Source organism: Pithys albifrons, chromosome 18, assembly GCF_047495875.1.
Source record: "Pithys albifrons albifrons isolate INPA30051 chromosome 18, PitAlb_v1, whole genome shotgun sequence".
Taxonomy (NCBI): domain Eukaryota; kingdom Metazoa; phylum Chordata; class Aves; order Passeriformes; family Thamnophilidae; genus Pithys; species Pithys albifrons.
Genome location: NC_092475.1, coordinates 12,207,314 through 12,226,376, shown reverse-complemented (window position 1 = coordinate 12,226,376; position 19,063 = coordinate 12,207,314). Strand labels below are relative to the sequence as shown.

Below are 19,063 nucleotides of genomic sequence, written 5' to 3'. Positions count from 1 at the left end.
GCCCCGCGCAGGTGTTCTGTCCAGGGGGTAATTGCTCTCCATTTTACTGTCCGAATTCCGTCTCAGGTGGTTGATTCATAGTGATCTGTTCGCTCTTCAGTGCTTTTCCCCCCTGCCTACTGGGGGCCGTGCTCTTTAGGTCAAGAAGTCACCTGCGGGGAGCAATTTTTAGGGTAGTGCCCAGGGCTGTGTCCCCCGGCAGTGCCCAGTGCGCCGTGTCACTCGGTGTTTACCTGTGAACTCTCGAAAGTAAAGTGAATAATGATGGAAATCACTATTTTCAGCTGTAGGTGCCTGTTCGAACGAGCCGCCCCATCAAGCCGCGCCCCTGCCGCGTCTCCCCCTGTCTGTGGCAGAGGGGCGCTCCCTCCACCCCACCCCCGCTCCGCTCCATCCCCAATCCCACCCCCAATCCCAGCCCTCCGCCCAACGCCATCCCCTGCACTGACTCTCCATCCCCGCTGGAAACGCAGGGCAGGAGGAACCTGCGAGATGCTGCGCTCCAGCCGCTCCCGCGCGGGGAACGCGAGTGCGCGCAGCTGGGCTTGAGCAGCGGGATTGAACCCCCCGACCCTCTCCTCCTCCCCCGCCCCGGGGGAGGGCGGCGGGGCCGGCGCTGGGCTCGGGGGGCACCTGCGGAGGCTCCGCTGCCGGAGCCCCGGCGCGCTCGGCCGCCAATGCGGGGCAGGGCGGCGGGCAGGAGGCAGCGGCTCCGCGGCGCCTGAGGAACTCTCCGGGGAAGGATGACCGGCGTCGCCGCGATCGTCTTCCTCCTGCAGCTCCTGCCCGGGGCGGAGGGACAGGTCTTCCCAGGTGGGTGCTGCGTGCGCGGCCGGTCCCCGCTGCTCCATCCCTCCGGCGGCGCGAACTCTGCGCTTCATCCCTCCATCCTTCGTGCGGCCTCGCGGGGAGCTCCCGGTGCGAGCCGGGGAGCGGGTGGGGATGGAGGCGCCTCCGAAGCCTCGATGCCACCGGGAGCCAGAATCCTGGGGCACCACCGGTAGCCAGAATCCTCGGCACCAGCGCAGCCAGAATCCTGGGGTACCACCGGTAGCCAGAATCCTGGGGACCGGGCGGCCCCGGAGCTGCCGGGGGATGCGGGAGGCTCTGCCGCCTGTTCGGGGTCCCGCCGCGCTGGGGGCCGGAGGACTCGCTCCTCCCGAAGTTGCGTGTGGCAGGAGGTGAAAGCATCGTTTTTATTCTGGGATTCACGATATTCGAGGCTTTTTTTGGTGGCGAACAGTGTTTGCCGGGTGTAAGGCGGGATGGGCAGCGCGGGGGAGCCGCTGCCTTCCCCCCGGGCAGGAGAAGGGCTCTGGGCTCGGTCTGCGAAGTTCGGTGGCAGCTGTTTCTCCCTTTGGATCTCCCGGCTCCAGGAACTTTCTGGGGGGCTCAGCCACTCGCCCCGGCTCCTTCCCAGCTGTCACTTTTGCTGCCACTCGGATGTTAAGGAGTACTTTGCTCCCTGGCATGTGTACAGTAATAGTAGCCGGCTATTTTCTCCCTCCTACGAGTGCCTTTAGGCATAGTTTGAATTACTTGAAGATGACAGGTGCTTATAGAGCTAGTTTTCTCCTCTTGTGCTATTTTCTGGGTAAACCAAAGAGGTATTGGTGTTGTTTTTCTCTTGGATCTTGTAATACAATTATTTTCACTACAGGGTCTTTATGGTAGCAAATAAACAGTCATAACTTTCTTCTCTCCTGACTTAATTTTAAAATATTTTTCCCTATCTGTATGTTTAAAAAAAGTAAAATTTCCCTGTGTAACTTTGCTTAGCATGGGACTAAATCTCGGTGCTTGTGACTTGGGCATGTTGGAGGCACAAAACTTAAGTTGGGTTCATCTCAGACAGAGGCAGATTTTTGTCAGCGAAGACCAAGAGCTTGACTGACTCTCCCTTGCTGCTTTGAAGCAGAAAGAGTGGAGTGTCAGAGATGCTGAGCACTGTGTGTGCACCTTCCCTCGAGCCCTTGGGTGGCTCCCAGACCAGGCTGGGTGCGAAGGGCCAGGAGCTGCAGGAGATGTCATCCATCCGGCTCCCTTTGACACCACCAGGATCTTGTTTACATTGCTAGGCAACTGCACAGAGCGAGATTTATTAGAGAGGCTGGGAAATCTAACCTAGTTAAATAGCTGCTGCCTTGACTAAGCAATACGTGGAGCTATTTTCTTCCCCCCTTTTTTCTCTCTCTTCCAACTGTTTTTGCGTTCTCGACACTTGTCATGTCAATTGCGATTAGTTCCTGAGCTTTTGATGAATCATTTAGCCAGATGCTTGGATAGAAGAGCGTTCTGGGAAAACAGCAAAGTTTTAAGGGGGCAGAAAACACTTTGTATTTGAGGGCGATAATGTACTATGAGCTAAACACATGCCAATGAAGGATTAGCCACATATTTTCTGTTATTTTTAGGAAAGCCATGAAATATCTCATTTTAATTATCAATTCAGTGGAAATAGTGGCTGTGAGGTTTTCTTGTCATTAGTATCACCTTCCTGCTTTTATTTGAGTGCTTATCATTCGAAGTCAGAGGAGGTGATTTTAATGTTTTCTGAGCTGCTTTTAGTGTTGTAATTAAAAGAAAGTTTTCTCCTTTTGAAGTAAATATCTGGTGTGAAGTGTGGCCGTGTGGGCTGTGTCCATGTAGCTGATATTTTTATGGTGAAAAGCGGAGTTTGGTCTCTGAAATCGCAGGGAAGTTTGGAGCGGCTCTGCCTTTCCCCATCTTCCATCAGGTGGTGCTCTCTCCATAACTATTAAGATGCAAATACCTCCCGTCTCCGATTATTTGTCAAAGCCTAATGCATTTATTCAGCAGCCTTTTGTTAAACATCCCGAAAAATCACCGTGCGAGTCGTTGGCTGGGTTGTTTTGGTTTATTTTATTAAATGATAGTTGGGCTAAGAAGCAGGAAAGGCACAAGTCAAGGCAAAATGTATTCTGTTCTCACCAAATTTGTGCTGCTGCTGCTTTGTGTTATCCACACCATAAAATTAGGAATACTACAAGGGGACAGCAGAATGCTCATGGCTTCTCCCTGGAATATCTTGTATCATACTGAGGGAGCTGACTAATACTCATTTCTTTATGTAATTTCTATTTTGCTCTATTTATAACTCTTCTCCCTGGCAATGACTTCCAGTTCCCTGCAGTTTCTGTATTTATTTGCAACTCGAGGGATGCTTTTGAGGTCCTAAACTTTTTGTTAGCTTTAGGATCAGCTGTTAATTCCTTTACTTTCCCATGGGAGCACCAGAAGTAGCACCAGGTCATTCTCATAGTTCCCAATCCTTTTCAGGGTTCCCGAACTCTGCTTGCAGGGAAGTTTTCTCTCCTGAAAGCACATGTGGAGTTTTTCTCCCACCAGATAAGAGGGGCGTTCTTGCAGTTGTTGTGCTCTTTGCTGCCTGCTCTGTGAGCATTTTTAATGCAACAGGGCGACAAATGGAGAGATTAAAGTCATTTGCAGCTGTGAAAAAGCATTCGGGGCAAAGTAGGACAGCGGGTTTACATTGGGGTTGTTGAGCTGAACATCAGATTATGTGACACTTGATTTTCTTCTGATTTCAGTGTCTGCTTTAGTTTTTTTCCCCCTATACATGTTTCACGATGGCAGAGCTCGTGAATGTGTCTGGATGTGTAGCTGCTTTCAAAGGCTGCTCTTAGATTGGAAAGTTTATGGCAACTGAGAGTTCATTACACCGGGTTCATCCAGGGAGGAGAGAAGATGAAAAGGGAGCAAACTGGAAGGAAATTTGGGGGGAAGCTCTAATTTAGTAGGAGTTCATTTGCTCAGGTTTTCCTGTCAGTAAATTGGCAATGAAAAACGGGTCTTTCTGAGCGAGCTGCTCTGTGTGGCAATTGTTAACAATGCAGCCATTTAACTCAATAATCACTTTTCTCCCCCTCTGGGGAGCTGTTAGAGCCGCAATTCCACTTTATTTTTATCCCCTGACTGGCTCGATTTGTTTTCTAATACATAAACAATTAATACTGCGAAGGTGATGTTGGGAAACACTCTGTTTCGACAGTGGCAACGAAAGGTCACTGTGTGTATAAAGACATTTGTGAATCTCTGCGGGATAATCCTTCTCCTTTACAAACACAGAGCCCTTTTTTTACCATCCACCCTCCCTGAAAGTCCCTCAGCTCTGGTTTTCTTGTTTAATTGGACTTTTAAAGTGTGTTGTGCTCTGTGTGCAGGCCCACGTGCTGCAGTTTTCATTAATATAATGGCAACGATTTGAGGCTCTTGCTGTAGAATATCATAGTATTTTTTTTCAGAAGGCACCATCATCTGTTACTATGGAAACCTGAATAGTGGTAAAGATGCAGGTCTGAGGCTTTGAACCTCGAAAGCCACGGACAAGGGTAGTTTCTTTATAGGAACAATTACTTTTGTATATAAAATCCAGTTAAGTGGAGAGAAGAAAGGGAAGTAAATCGATCTATTCAGCATTGCACTGACAATCCTTTTGAATAACGTTCAGCACAGAAGGATCAGTGTCTCTGATTCTCTCTGTATGTGTATGATGGGGTTTTTTTAAGGCTTATTATTTATCATAATAGTTGTTTTATGCCTCTGGTAATTTTGATTGTAATTTTATAAGTGAGGTGAAGGAATGTGTATTGGCAGGTATTGTTCTCTGCTTGCATGGGAAGAGCTGAATGTACAATGGAGAGGTGTGCAATGGCAGCACTGGAGCTTAATTATTTTGGCAACGAGCAATTTCGAGACTGACTTAACATGGCCCTAATTAAAAAAGTAATAAAAATAGCAGATGTTGTCTGAATTCACCTGCTGAAATCTGATGGATGTATAGTTGGGTTTGCTCAGTGATGTGAGCAATAATTCTGTGTTTTGCCACGGCAGTGCTGCAGCCTGGCCAACACTCACCCAAACTCTGATGGTGTTTGGGTGACGAGCAGCAGGATGTGTGTGTGTGCACTGCTATATAAAGCCCTGTGTCTTTTTACAGAGAGAGAGATGCCTTAATTTTTTATGGAAACTGCTTCAGTCTGTTTCCTCGGTGTCTTGTAAATCACAGATTAAATATGTAGCAAAGCTTCTAAAACATGCTTGTAGGTACATTCATGGCTGAGGCTTTTCTTGCATGTATTTAAACAGCAGCAGCAGCCAGAGATCACCTGCTGCTATGAACAGACACAGGTTACAGTCCAGTTTTCCCTCTGGAATGCAAGAAACCTTCTGTGCCTCCCACTGCCTGGGACCAGAGGGCTCCACTTCAATGAAGAGCAGCTCGTGGGTTGATATTTCTTGGCTGTGTGTTTATATTCTTGATAAGAATATGGTATACTTGGCTCTTCTGGTATTTCTGGAGTCTTTTATGGAGCAGTATTACTTAGCTCATTTAAGCCTCTGTATTTGGCCTAGAGTCACCTTTTTTTGGTACCACTCACTTCTCCTAGTTCTCTTTTGGTTTTTTTTAGCTGATCCTCTCTGTGTTGGTGCTTGGATGTCATTTCACTTAGATGGTATCTGCTTTTTATAGGTAAATCCTTACCTACCTCTTAAACCCATCACCTCCTTAGCTCAGTTGGTTAAAACTTGGTTGTAATAATGCCAAGGTCATGGGTTCAATCCCCTGTGTGGGCCATTGACTTAAGAGTTGGACTCAATGATCCTTCCAACTCAGAATAGTCTGTGATTCTTGGCCTTGTGTTGTCTCTTACTTTTTAATGCCACTTGTTTCCCACCACCCTGCTCTTTCCAGGCAAAACCAGAGGAAAAGAACGGACACACAAAGGTGATGAATGTTCTGATGGCATCACTAAGGACTTCTCACAGCCTGGTCCTGTTTTTCTGTGCACTTGGAATTACACAAGAAGCAATTTCTTCTCGGGTTTGTTATTGCAGGCTCTAAAGACCATGCATCTTCATGGTGAAGGAGACAGTTGCTATGTCTTAATTGGACTATGCATCACTTAATCAGACCCACTTGTATTTTAATATCCATTAAATACATCCCATCTATCTCTGTGGTTCAGGGATGTCAGATGCTTTGCAGACTGGATGACAGGGCATTGCACATTGCAGAAGAAAATGCTGAGAAGTCAGTTAAAGCAAACAAGGACCTTTAGAGGAAGAAGACTGTTAGTGTTGTTTAGTGCCACAGTTAGAGATGATGTAATCCTGGGAAGTGTCTCTGCCTGGTAAACAGGACAAGAAACCCCAGGAAGAAAAAACCTACTTAGTGCTTGGTCTCCTCTGGCTTTCTTGTTTTCTTTTAACTAGTGCTTGTAAATCAATGCAAGGCCAGCTCCTGATTTCTTTACTCCAGCTAGTTCCCTCAGGGACTGGAATTGGGAATCCAGGCCAGCTTGGTGGATTCTGCTGCAGCTTGAAGTGCTGCAGCTCATGGAGTTAGAGAATGTTGGAGCTGCTCGTGAATGTTGGGAGGATGGGCCCTGGCTCTTGTTCCTTGGTATTTTTGAGTTCATCTCACAGCAAGGCTGGGGGGTTTGACAGCTGATGATGCTGTGTGGGCACAGATGGTGCTGCAGCCCGGGTTGTGCAGAGCTCTTTGTTGGGCTGTGCTGCTCCCTCCCTTTGTGCTGGGAACGCTCACAGTGTCCCATTCCTCATGTTGGGTTCCTTGAAATGATCTGACTCAAGAGGAAACAGAGTTTACCAGTTATTTTTTCCCCCCATCCATCCCTGTCAATCTCAGCTTCATTGCTGGGTGGTGAGTGTGGAATCACTGGGAAGCAGCTCTTGGCTGTGAATTCAGCTGCACGTCAAGGAAAGTAGGGCTGTGTCACTCTTGTTCTCTGCAGTGTTGTTGTGAACAACCAAATCAGGAGTGTTACAACTTAAACCTGAGTTTATCCATTTTTGCATTGAGGATCAATCCTTCTCTCTTTGAATCTGGAGGAAATATCATTACCTGTATGAGTAGAAATAGGGATTCTTGTTGTGCTGTGCTGGGGATATTGTTGAAGGGTTTTGCTTTTGACTTCAGTATTGCTGAATTTGTTGCTTTTACTGGAATTACCTTGATCTGCACATGTGTGAAACTTCATTCCTTTAGCACTGAATCAAAGATCAGCCCTCAGTAGTGGTGGGGGAAGAGCCCTGAACAGGCAAATAGAATAATTTGGTACAGTGGAGGCTCTCAAGTTGTCTTTTTAATGGAAAAGCCTGGAGTGGAGGATGGTATTGGTGCCATGCCATGTGGTTTTGCTTATGTAAGAAGATAATGATGATTTCTTAGGAGTGTTTCTCAGTGGAAAGCACGTGTGGTTGTGGCCACCTAAGAGAAGTAAGGCATGAAGATGAAGCAGGGGAGGAAGAAGGGAATTTAAGCAATCTGGCTGCTGTGTAGATGGGTCTGCCTTGCTTTAGAAACACTTACTGGAATTGCAGCAGCATTTGCTGGGTAAGCAAAGAGCCCTTCTGTCAGCAAGATGGGAAGCTGCTGTGCTTGATGGTTCATTTCTCCAGAGCAGGGATTTGCTGTCAATGTGCACCCATTTATGTGCAGGCAGCTCAAATCTTATTCTGTATTTCTAGGTGTGAATTTAGTGCTCTAATGGAAACAGTTGTTGCTGAAACTGTAAAGTGTAATGTATTTCTACCACAGTCAGTTACTTCTCAGGGAAATATTTCAGTTTTGATATTTCTGAAGAGGTGTGTGCCTGAGAGGGTTTAATTAAAAAACAAAACAACAAACCCAAACAACTAAGCCTGTATATATATAAGTCTACACTTGACTGCTTTGTGTTGGTACCAGGAATTGTTACTACTTTGTTCTCTCTTTGTTCTCAAGAACAGAAAAGCATGGAGATAAATATTCATGAGCTATTTCTAGTGTTTTCTATGTTTGTCCACCTGTTTGCAAGGGATGTGTCTACCTGCATGTCTGTCCAGCAGCTGGACCTGCTTTCTCTGCTCTTGAACTTGGGTGTGTTTGTGAAGTGGCTCAGCAGAAGTGCCTGATACCTTCCTTCTCATTCTGGGCTTGAGAGACAATTCCTGGTTTATAGTGGTACCAAAGCACCTCTAATGAGTATCTTTGATAGAAAGTCCCTTTGCCAGTTCTTACTTGTTTATTAAATTTAAAGGATCTAGAATTTCATTATATAATAATTTTGGAACATTTGAACAACTGTGGCAAGTGTTTCAGAGGCACAAATTACTCTTTTTTTTTCCAGTTGCACAAGAAATGGGAGCAGCACCCCAAGAGGGTGGCAGCTGACAGGCTGCTGGTGTGTTTGGGTGGGTGAGATGCCCCATCCTTAGCAGGGAGGAAGCACCTGGAGGAGACAGGGTTAGTTTTGGAGAAGGTGATGGCAAGGTCAGCATGGTGAGATGACAGCAGTGGGAAGAGGAAGGGACAGGTAGAACAGAAATAGAAGAGGTCATGGGAACATGACAGAATAGAAACAGTGAGGAAGCAGCCTTGGACCAAAGCTCAGATGTGAGCTGCTGTTGGAGGCTTGCAGGGTGGGAGGAAGGCACTGCCATCCTCTCCCTCTCTGTAAGCTAAATGCCCACCTGAGTTAGTGTGAGAGGGCTTGTTGCTGCAGAGTTTGGTCCTTAGGCCAAAACCTGGGCTGCAGGACCTAATTCTTGTCCTTAATTTCACAGTGATATCCAAGAAGGCCAAGGGGATCCTGTCCTGGATCCAAACTAGCGTGGCCAGTAGGCCCAGGGCAGTGACCCTTCCCCTGGACTCTGCCTTGGGGAGGCCACACCTTGAGTGTTGTGTTCAGTTCTGGGCCCCTCAGTTGAGGCAAGAGATTGAGGGGCTGGAGTGGGGCCAGAGAAGAGCAACGAGGCTGGAGAAGGGACTGGAGCACAAGTGCTGTGGGGAGAGGCTGAGGGAGCTGGGGGTGTTTAGCCTGGAGAAGAGGAGGCTCAGAGTTGACCTCAGCACTGTCTGGAAGTGCCTGAAGGGAAGTTGTGGCCAGGTGGGGGTTGGTCTCTTCTCCCAGGCACTCAGCAATAGGACAAGGGGGCACGATGGGCTCAAGCTCTGCCAGGGGAAATTGAAGTTGGAGATCAAAAAAAACTTCTTTGCAGAGAGAGTGCTCAGGCATTGGAATGGGCTGCCCAGAGAGGGGGTGGATTCCCCATCCCTGGAGGTTTTTGAGGTGACCTTGGCCGTGGCACTGAGTGCCATGATCTGGTAAAGGGACTGGAGTTGGACCAAGGGTTGGACTTGATGATCTCAGAGGTCTTTTCCAACCCGATCAATTGTATGATTTTCTCAAACTCCCTGAGCATGTCCCTTCACAAACCAGACTGAGAGGAATCTTTTGAATTTGCTATTCCAGGTTTGCTTAGAAAAGCATATATTTATCTGTTATATTTGCCAGTTGCTAATATTTTAAGATCCTTGAATACTGCAGAAGCAGTTCTCCCTGTTTTTTTCTGCAGCTCAGCTGGTGTTTCAAAGCTCTGCTCATGTGTTCAGACTACAGTTGCACACTGCTTATTTTAGTAATGAAGAAGAATAAGCATATAAAAGGAAGAGACTTTGATATATTTCCCTTTTGAAAATCATTGCTCTCCATCCCTGCCTGCACCAGAGCAGCTCCTGGGGACAGGGACAGCAGCTCTGCCTGGTACCTCAGTGCATCACTGGGCTCGGGTTGGAGCTTGTTCCAGGCTGCCCAGATGTGACTCAGTTTTGTGCAGCAGCCAAACCAAATTGAACACCCAGAGTTCACTCAGTTCCTCCCCCACCTGAAACCAGCTGCCCATCTTTGCTCCTGCCCATCAAACCCCTCCCTGTCGATTGAGGCAGACCTTTTGTGGCACACAGCAGCAATTTGACTTTCAGGTGGGTGCCTTGATGTGCCCCCAGGTCTGGCTGTGCCAGCACTGACTCATTCCCTCCAGGGCAGGTGGGTTACTCTGCAGGTTTCTCTGCTTGTGTCCTGCCTGGAAAGGCAGGAAAGAGGCAGGCAGGGCTGATTTGCTGCCAGGAGTCATGGGATTTTGTGTTCCTCCTGTGTGCCAACACGTGCCTTTAGTTAGTTGTTGCCAGGGATGCTGCTGCCTGCTTGAATTGCACCCACTGTTCAATTTGGGGATGCAGGAATTTCATTGAAAAGACCAGTTGAAAACTTACCACAAATATGATCATCAGGAAATGGTTTTGTAGGATGAGCTGTTCTAAAACAATCAGTTCCATGCAATTCTTGAGATTCAAATGTTCCAGCGTGAATCAGGGAAAATAAATCCCCAAGATCTGGTGCAGAATTAGAGGTTTCAAAAGATTTTTGTAGTGTAGCTTTCAAAAGGATTTTTACTGTGGTTGAAACACTCCTTCAGCTTCCTGAATAAATGATTGTTGGTAGGGGTAGGGTGTCTCCTATACAGACAGTAAATATTTTTATGATTAAAACATGGGTGATGGTGTGTGTACTAACAGTTATCAGCACGTGGTAGGAATGATCAGAGAAGTGGAAAGCTTGGGAATAAACACACAGTCTCTGCTGGCACAGGGATATAACCCTGGAGACTGCCAAGGCCAGAGCCTGCAAAAATAAGGAAGTATAATTAATTGTCCTTAGATGAACTTAGCAAGCAAAAATAACCCTTTGAAAGTAAATACTCAACTTTGCATCTTTTATGATAAAGCTTTTCCAAGTGCTGAAGGTTTTAATGTTCTGTAATGTGCTTATTAACATTTCTGTGCATGTGTGGTGTAAAAAAAAATTAATATAGTGTGGCTGCACTAGGCATCTGTTTTGCCCTTGTACTTTGATGCTTTTTTTGTACTAATAGAAAATTATTTCTCAAGATGAGTGGGAAGTAATATTTTAGAACATTACTTAGTGGTTTTTGAAGGTCAGTTGGCAGTTGTCTGTATTAAATAATTTCTGGTTTTTGTTGGTTTTTTCTTGTTAAGGAGATTTTTTCTTCCTTCCAGTGGTTGCTTTGCCTGTGTTGGTCTGAAGGGTTTTCATGGCAAGAAGGCAGAGAATTATTTCCCCCCACCCTCCTCAAAAGCTCTGTGCTAATGACCACACAGAACTCTAAATATGAGTGTATTCCATTGAAAGAAATACAAATTTTCGTGGTGTTCTCCTGTGTAATTCCCAGTGGATACTGAGTTCAGGGTGACTTGCAGGTGTTTAAAACTGAAGCAACAGCAGCACTGTCAAAACACACCCTCCAAACTTGTATCATCCTGCTTGATTCAAGTTAAAATTGCTGAAGGAAGTACCAAATAATTGGATTATCTCCTGTGTGTAACAATTTACCCATAACATGTTTCCTCTTAGTAGGGGGTAGCAGAAATATTGCTCATCAGAATCAGACTTCAGCAGCAATTTCCATTAAAATTGAGGAGAACTTTGCAAGTAGTTCCTTTATAAGCTTTTCTTAGTACTGCTAAACTTTCAGAACTGAAAATTTCATAGAATAGAATCATAGAATTGATTGGGTTGGAAAAGACCTCCAAGATCATCAAGTCCAACCCTTGGGCCAACTCCAGTCCCTTTACCAGATCATGGCACTCAGTGCCACGGCCAATCTCAGTTGAAAAACCTCCAGGGATGGGGAATCCACCCCCTCTCTGGGCAGCCCATTCCAATGCCTGAGCACTCTCTCTGCAAAGAAGTTTTTCTACTCTCCAACTTCAATTTCCCCTGGCAGAGCTTGAGCCCATCGTGCCCCCTTGTCCTATTGCTGAGTGCCTGGGAGAAGGGACCAACCCCCACCTGGCCAGAACTTCCCTTCAGGCAGTTCCAGACAGTGCTGAGGTCACCTCTGAGCCTCCTCTTCTCCAGGCTGAACACCCCCAGCTCCCTCAGCCTCTCCCCACAGCACTTGTGCTCCAGTCCCTTCTCCAGCCTCGTTGCTCTTCTCTGGCCCCGCTCCAGCCCCTCAATAAGACCTTGAACAATAAGACCAGAATTGGATCTTGGGCAGAAATTTAGCCTGAATCTTACACAGTGTTTCAATAGAGATCCAGAGTTAAGGTGTACAAAGTGATTTTGAGTGAATAAGAGAAATCTGGGAGTAATTAGTGGTGAGAGGATTGACTGGCAGCTGATGGTGTATTTGCATAAACCCAAGTACATTAAGGGCAGAATCTGCGACTTGCTGTGTTTGTATTTAAAAAAAAAAAATGTATGTCAGGGTGTGGTTTTGGTCTGGAATATTCCCCTTGGTCCTGAGCATCATCTTATTTGTGAGAGTGACAAATTAAAGTACTGAGAATACCCACAAGTGACAGCAGGTTCTTCACTTTTGAGCAAAGATTGAAAATATCTAAATCCATTTAACTTCTGGACCTGTAACTGAGAATGGAGCTGGGAAGGGGAGAGCACCCCAGAGGGAAGGAGGGCAAGAAGGGAGAATTATTTAATGTACACTGAAAGGAATAGAATGAGATTAAAACAAGAGAAGAATTATTTTGAGCATTCAGAAAATCTTAGAGCAGATCCACGAGGCTGTGGAATTGTGTCCCAGAGGAAATGGCAGAAACTCTGTTGCCTGAGTAATTTTAATTTAGGACAAAATAATTGGCTGTATTTTGTGGAGAGGAAAAAAGTACTGCAGTCTGTAAGAAAAGAAATGGAATAACCCACTGCAGTTTTTTTATTCCTTTCCCCTTTAAATTTCTAATTTTCTTATAATGCTGTTGAAGAGGGAGAAGAGGAGGAGGTAGAGCAATAAAAACCCCACAAGCAGGATGGTGTATTTAGCATATAATAGGTGTAAGTAACAACACATATTAATGCTTCTCCATTGGTTTTTAATTAATTTATCTGTTGCATATTTGTTAAATACCAACAGCCTTGCTGAAGGCAAGATTGCCCCTCCAAGCCCCTCTTTCTCCCCCATCCCCAAATCTGTGTTCAGGCTCAGTCCAACCTGGGGCCAAACAGACACTAAAACCAGAACTAAGTGAGCACACCACGAACAAACTCCTAAAATCACAGACAAAAGAAGCAACCAAACAGAAAAGCAGCCCAAACAAAGCAACAAACCCCAATTATAAGTGCCATGTGTGATTTGTAGGTGCTAAAGTACATAATGTACCAGTCAGAGTGGGGAGGAGTGTTAAGCATGTGATGTTTTATTTCTGCATCAAAGCTCCTGAGTGGTGGTGGGTGAGTTGTTGAAGGGCTTGGCCAGGAGAACATCAGCTGTGTTAGCACAGGGTGGGGGTGAGCTGGAGGGGCTGCATGTGACACCCAAAAGGGGTTTAGGTGTCATACCTGCAGCTGAAATCAGAGCTGTGTTTCCTCTGTAGGGGTTGGTGCAGCTTCCTGAGCACCCTCAAAGTCCTGGAGCTCCCATGGTGTGAACTTGGGGCTCTTCCCTGATGTCTCTTGGGGTCCTTGCAGTGAAAGGGTTGAACACAGAGCTGTGAGCTGGGTGGGGGGTGAATGTTTCTGAAGACCCAGGAATTGTAGAGCTGCAGAGAAACCTGAGAGGGAATTAATAACTCTCTCTGTGGAGCTCAGTTTGCAAAGTGTGCAGTAAATAATGGATGGGGCCACGGAGCCAACAATGGGAATAAACCAAAATACTGAATAGTGTTCCTCCAGTCAGGGCTATCCATCTTTGGCATAAGCAACACAAGGTCCCATGGCAGAAAAATGTGTCATCAGGTGATTTTTTTATTTATTTTTTTTAATTAAAATCAGATCTGCAGGAGTATTGACACAATTCTGTGTCACTGACTTATGTAAAGTTTTTTTGCTGTAAGCTGAGACTTTCTTTTTAAGGCCTCTTGAACAACTTGTTTGGTTCTTCTGCAGATCTGAAAATTCTTCTCGTGTTTGGACCTCTTTTAAGTCAGGAGATACCCATGCTGTCCTGGGGGCTTGGACACCAGGACTAAACTTAGTGTAGAACTAAACTTAGGGTCTATTTGAATTTTGGAAACTAAAAAACAGTCAGTTTTTTTCTCTTGTATATTGAACAAGTTGGTGCTGTTTGTAGTTTAAGTTACTCAACCCTTTTATAGGGAGTGGTGCTACCAAGTGTAGTGTTGGACAACCTTTTGTTGCTGCAATTAGAAAGTTTTTTTTTAATTGATGTTAATATTATTTATTGGTGTTAATATTACTTTTTTTTATTCTCCTTTTGTGATAGGGAAGTCCATCACTAGAGCTGGTCAGGAATTTGGGGGCTTCTCTTTTTGGCTGCATGAATGTGCTGTGTGGGGTCTTGCTGCTGCCTTGAGCTGCTCTGTGTGTAACTCTGCAATACCCTGCCCTGGGTTTTTTTGTTTGGGTTTTTTTTTGTTTGGGTTTTTTTTTGTTTGGGTTTTTTTTTGTTTGGGTTTTTTTTTGTTTGGGTTTTTTTTTGTTTGGGTTTTTTTTTGTTTGGGTTTTTTTTTGTTTGGGTTTTTTTTTGTTTGGGTTTTTTTTTGTTTGGGTTTTTTTTTGTTTGGGTTTTTTTTTGTTTGGGTTTTTTTTTGTTTGGGTTTTTTTTTGTTTGGGTTTTTTTTTGTTTGGGTTTTTTTTTGTTTGGGTTTTTTTTTGTTTGGGTTTTTTTTGTTTGGGTTTTTTTTTGTTTGGGTTTTTTTTTGTTTGGGTTTTTTTTTGTTTGGGTTTTTTTTTGTTTGGGTTTTTTTTGTTTGGGTTTTTTTTGTTTGGGTGTTTTTTTTGTTTGGGTTTTTTTTTGTTTGGGTTTTTGTTATTTTGGTGTTTTTTTGTTATTTTGGTGTTTTTTTTGGTGGGGTGTTTTTTTTGGTGGGGTGTTTTTTTTGGTGGGGTGTTTTTTTTGGTGGGGTGTTTTTTTTGGTGGGGTGTTTTTTTTGGTGGGGTGTTTTTTTTGGTGGGGTGTTTTTTTTGGTGGGGTGTTTTTTTTGGTTGGGTGTTTTTTTTGGTTGGGTGTTTTTTTTTTGGTTGGGTGTTTTTTTTTTGGTTGGGTGTTTTTTTTTGGTTGGGTGTTTTTTTTTGGTTGGGTGTTTTTTTTTGGTTGGGTGTTTTTTTTTGGTTGGGTGTTTTTTTTTGGTTGGGTGTTTTTTTTTGGTTGGGGGTTTTTTTTTGGTTGGGGGTTTTTTTTTGGTTGGGGGTTTTTTTTTGGTTGGGGGTTTTTTTTTGGTTGGGGGTTTTTTTTGGTTGGGGGTTTTTTTTGGTTGGGGGTTTTTTTTGGTTGGGGGTTTTTTTGTTGGTTTTTTTTTGTTGGTTTTTTTTTTTCATACAACATCACCCTAGAATTGATAAAGGAGAGATATGAGCAAAGTTTGGCTATTTGGGCAGAGTAAAGTGCTTTTCCAGCCTAAATGATTCTCTCATTCTGTGTTGTGAAAGAAGCTTATGACAGGTCACAAATTTGGGAGAAATGTGGTGGAATTAATAACTTTGCTTTTTACTGTCAGGGCTGTAGATTCCATTGACATGTAATTCATGCAGGAGTGCAGGGCTGCCACCTCTGAGGCTTTGTGTCAGAAAGGTGACTTGGTTAATTGTTCAGAGCTAGATGGAAATTAGAACATTCTTTTAATGGCAACTGAGGAAAAAACAGAGGTCTGGGAACTTAAACTGTAGTTTATTGATACGTGTCCATAGAGCAGGACAGAGCCCTTTTGTAAGGTGATTGTGGAGGGTTGCCAGGGGCTGGGTTGTGGTTCAGGCTTCACTTGCAAAGAGGCAGTTGGACTGTAATTAATTAGGATTTGAGGTTTTATCATTGTTTGCTACACGAGACTTCGTGGTACACTCTTTGAATCAAATTCAGTATCTTGTATGTAATTAAGGTCAGCCTGTGCTTTGCTCACTTTAACTGGAATAGTTGAAAGCTGGGTGGGGAAGCCAGTGCTGTTGCAATTATATTGAATAATTTGAATGCCATTAAAAGAAAAAGGAGGAGAGAAAATGCTGTTATTTATCAGTCAACTTGAGGGAATTCATGTCTTCTGAAAATTGGCTTCAATCCTATTCTTTTCCTATTGTTCTTAGCTTTTATATTGTTGCAGTGTTAGAGAACAAATGATAATGAGTTTCTTTAAAACTTCTTCTTTTTTCTTTCTACCCTCAGGCTTCCAAGCCATTTTCCTTACTCTGCTCTTTCCTTTTGCAAGCCATTTAGTGGCCAGTCATTGCTGCTGTGTCTGTTGTGTTCCTGCAATGCCCATCAGTGCTGTCAGGTGATGTTCTAGCAATTTATTGTGGCACAGCAGCAGGTGAGGGGGTGTGTGCTCACAACATGTGCCCAATAAATCTGCAGATCAATTCCTTTTCTGAGGCTGTAAAGGTGCCTGGATTTATTTAGGAATCCTCTAAAGTCCCCTCTGTAACAGCTCTCTGTTAAGAAGAGTAAAAGGGTAAAAAAAGCAGTGATTAAACATGTTTTAGGAGGTCTTTTTCTAGGAGGATTCTTCTTAGTCTTTGGTCTTAAACTTTAACTTCTTACATGTTTTATAAGAAGGAAGACAGAACCATGGTGGCTTTATGCTGCTCTGTTGACAGAGGGAAGAAAGCCCATGGGAAGGGGATCTTCTCATGGTGTTGGGCTGCCAACAGCTCATGGGCTTTGTTTTGCCAAGGTTAGTCCTTCAGCTCATCCCAACCAGCCACGGGGTCCATCACCACAGGCTGCCAGGGGACAAGGGGCAGGAGGAGAGAAAAGGGCCTCAAGTTGTGCCAGGGGAGGGTCAGGTTGGACACCAAGAGGAATTTCATCATGGAAAGGGTCGTCCAGCCCTGACACAGCTACCCAGGGCAGTGGTGGAGTCACCATCCCTGCAGGGATTTAAAAAGTGTGTGGATGTGGCACTCGGGGACAGGGTTTAGAGGTGGCTTTGTCAGTGTTTTATTAATAGTTGGACTCAATCTTGGAGGTGTTCTCCAAACTGAGGGATTCTGTGGTTTGATGTTGTGTAACAAGCTTGTGACAAGTTGCAAAAATGTGGGAGAAACATGATGGGATTAACAAACTCACTTTTTGCTGTCATGGGTTTAGATTCCACTGGCATCCAATTCCTGCAGGAAGACAAGGGGGTCACCTTGTCTGTATCAGAATGGAAATGTAGTTGACTGTTCAGAAATAGATGGACCTTGGAATTTTTCTTTTGTGGGAATTTAGTACCAAGGAAAAGTTTGGAAACTGAAACTGCATTTTCCTGGCAGTGCATGTCCCCAGGACCCAGGAATGAAGTGGCACAAAGTAATGGGAGCAGGAATTGCATATTCAGGCTGAATATTGATGTATGAATTGACCTTGGCTCCTTCTACTCCCTTGCCTTTTAATGCTTAAAAGTAAATACCCTTGAAAAATTATTTGTTGTATTGAATACCATTCCCCTGGATACCTTTCTTCAGATAATAACTTTGATTCCAAAGATATTAAGGAGGAGGGAAATGTTTACGTTGCTGTTTTCATAGCAAAGCAAATTGAGTACAGGAACATTATCTGTAATATATGTGTGATTGCACAAGGAAATGATTTAAAGAAAGTGTATTTGAAGATGAACATGAATCAAGCCCTTCCCTCCCCCAGCCTTTTATGATACTTTGCTGCTAATTAATTCTTTCAGAAGTAAGGATGCTGCAGCCCTCTCTCTGCTCCTGGTTTTCCAGTGAAATTCAGGAGCTCTGACTCACCATAGTTGCATTTTGTGGTGTTGCAGGTGAGAATGAACGTTGCCCTTTTCAGCAGCTTTAGCTTTCCTTGGTGCCCAGGCAGCCTGTTGAATGTTGTGCTGAGATCACACACAACCTGAGAGAAGCTCGTTCCCCTCACAGCACTTTGCTTGCTCACAGGAATTTCTGGACTGTCAGGAGCTCCATCAGGGAGCAGATGACTCCTCTTAGTGCTGTGCTTGGACAAAGATCTGGGGGCTCAGGCCCTCTCTTCCCATCTCTGTCCCCTTCCTGTGGTACAACCCTGGGCAAGTTAATTCTTTTCCATGTCTCAATTAAGTCTGCTGGAAGTGGGATGTGTGTTTCTTCTCCATCTCCCAGGAGTCTGGGGGAGCCTAATGAGCACTTGTGAAATACTGCAAGATCTCTTGATGAAAGGTGATGAGTGCAGTGTGTTTTCAGGCTGGCTCCCCTCTCTCAATAGTATCAAATGATACCTTCTCTAGAAGGTTTGTTTAGATCTTGGTGTGTTCTATGAATATGTTGAATGGAATCAGTAGAGCTGCTTATTTTCTGCTTTCCAAGAGTTTAGCACTAAGTGGTGCCTCCTCTTCCTTGCAGGAAGGGATCCATGGAATCACAGAATGGTTTGGTGTAGAAGGGACCTTAAAGATCATTTTGTTCCACCCCCTGCCATGAACAGGGACACCTTTCACCAGCCCAGGTTGCTCCAAGCCCTGTCCAACCTGGCCATGGACACTTCCAGGGATGGGGCAGCCACAGCTTCTCTGGGCAACCTGTGCCAGGGCCTTCCCACCCTCACAGGGAAGAATTCCTTCCCATCTAAAGTTACTTTCTGTCACTTTGAAGTCATCCCCTCTTCTCCTGTCACTACATGCCCTTGTAAATAGTGTTTCTGCAAATCTTTTAGGCTCCCTTCAGTTATTAGAAGACTGCAGGGTGGTCACCCTCATACCTCATCCTCTACTAAGCAGCTGAAAAGAGAGTTGTGGTCCCACTGGTGGTGTCAGAACTTGTATACAGTTTTCCAGAATTTTAGCCTGTGAGAGTATCTTAAAGCCTAAAGGTCAGGGTTAGAAATGAAACTCTGCTTTCATAATGGAGACCTGTGTGCAAGACAGGCCACATAAATAGTGGTTTAACTTGGGGTTGTTGGGAGAAGGTGGTTTGAATTCTGTGGGGAACTCCTGAAGGCTGGGGGCTGTGTGTGACCTTCTTAACAAAAGACATTGAAGAGGTTTCCTGGAGGACATGATGTGGGTGCCTTGCTCCCCTCAAATGAGTTTTGTGCTTCCTTGGGCAACAACAAACTTTGTTCAGCTGCTGATCCCAGTGTGTGTGTTTGTGCTTCTCTTCTCCCAGCTAGTTGGACTTGGGTTAGAACCACCAGACCATGCTTGATGGAGCAGTGGAGCACAGTTCTGTCATTTAGCACAGTAGATGACTGGGGATGTCTCCATCACAAGCGAGTTCTGGGATTTGCCTTCTTGGAAGGTGCTCTGTGGCAGATGCAGATG

The 19,063-nt window shown here is 44.8% G+C and overlaps 1 protein-coding gene across 10 annotated transcripts in view; it reads left to right on the top strand.

The window, feature by feature from the left end:
• The first annotated feature begins 464 nt into the window (after window positions 1-464).
• Window positions 465-19,063, top strand: part of PTPRT (protein tyrosine phosphatase receptor type T) — a 503,103-nt gene continuing 484,504 nt past the window's right edge. For all 10 annotated transcript variants that reach the window (XR_011699370.1, XR_011699371.1, XM_071573285.1 and 7 more), the window contains exon 1: window positions 465-813. Coding sequence is in view for 8 of the 10 variants with exons in the window: in XM_071573285.1 (XP_071429386.1) it covers window positions 744-813 (70 nt within the window). In the remaining 2 variants the exon portion in view is untranslated. The remainder of the gene's footprint in view (window positions 814-19,063) is intronic.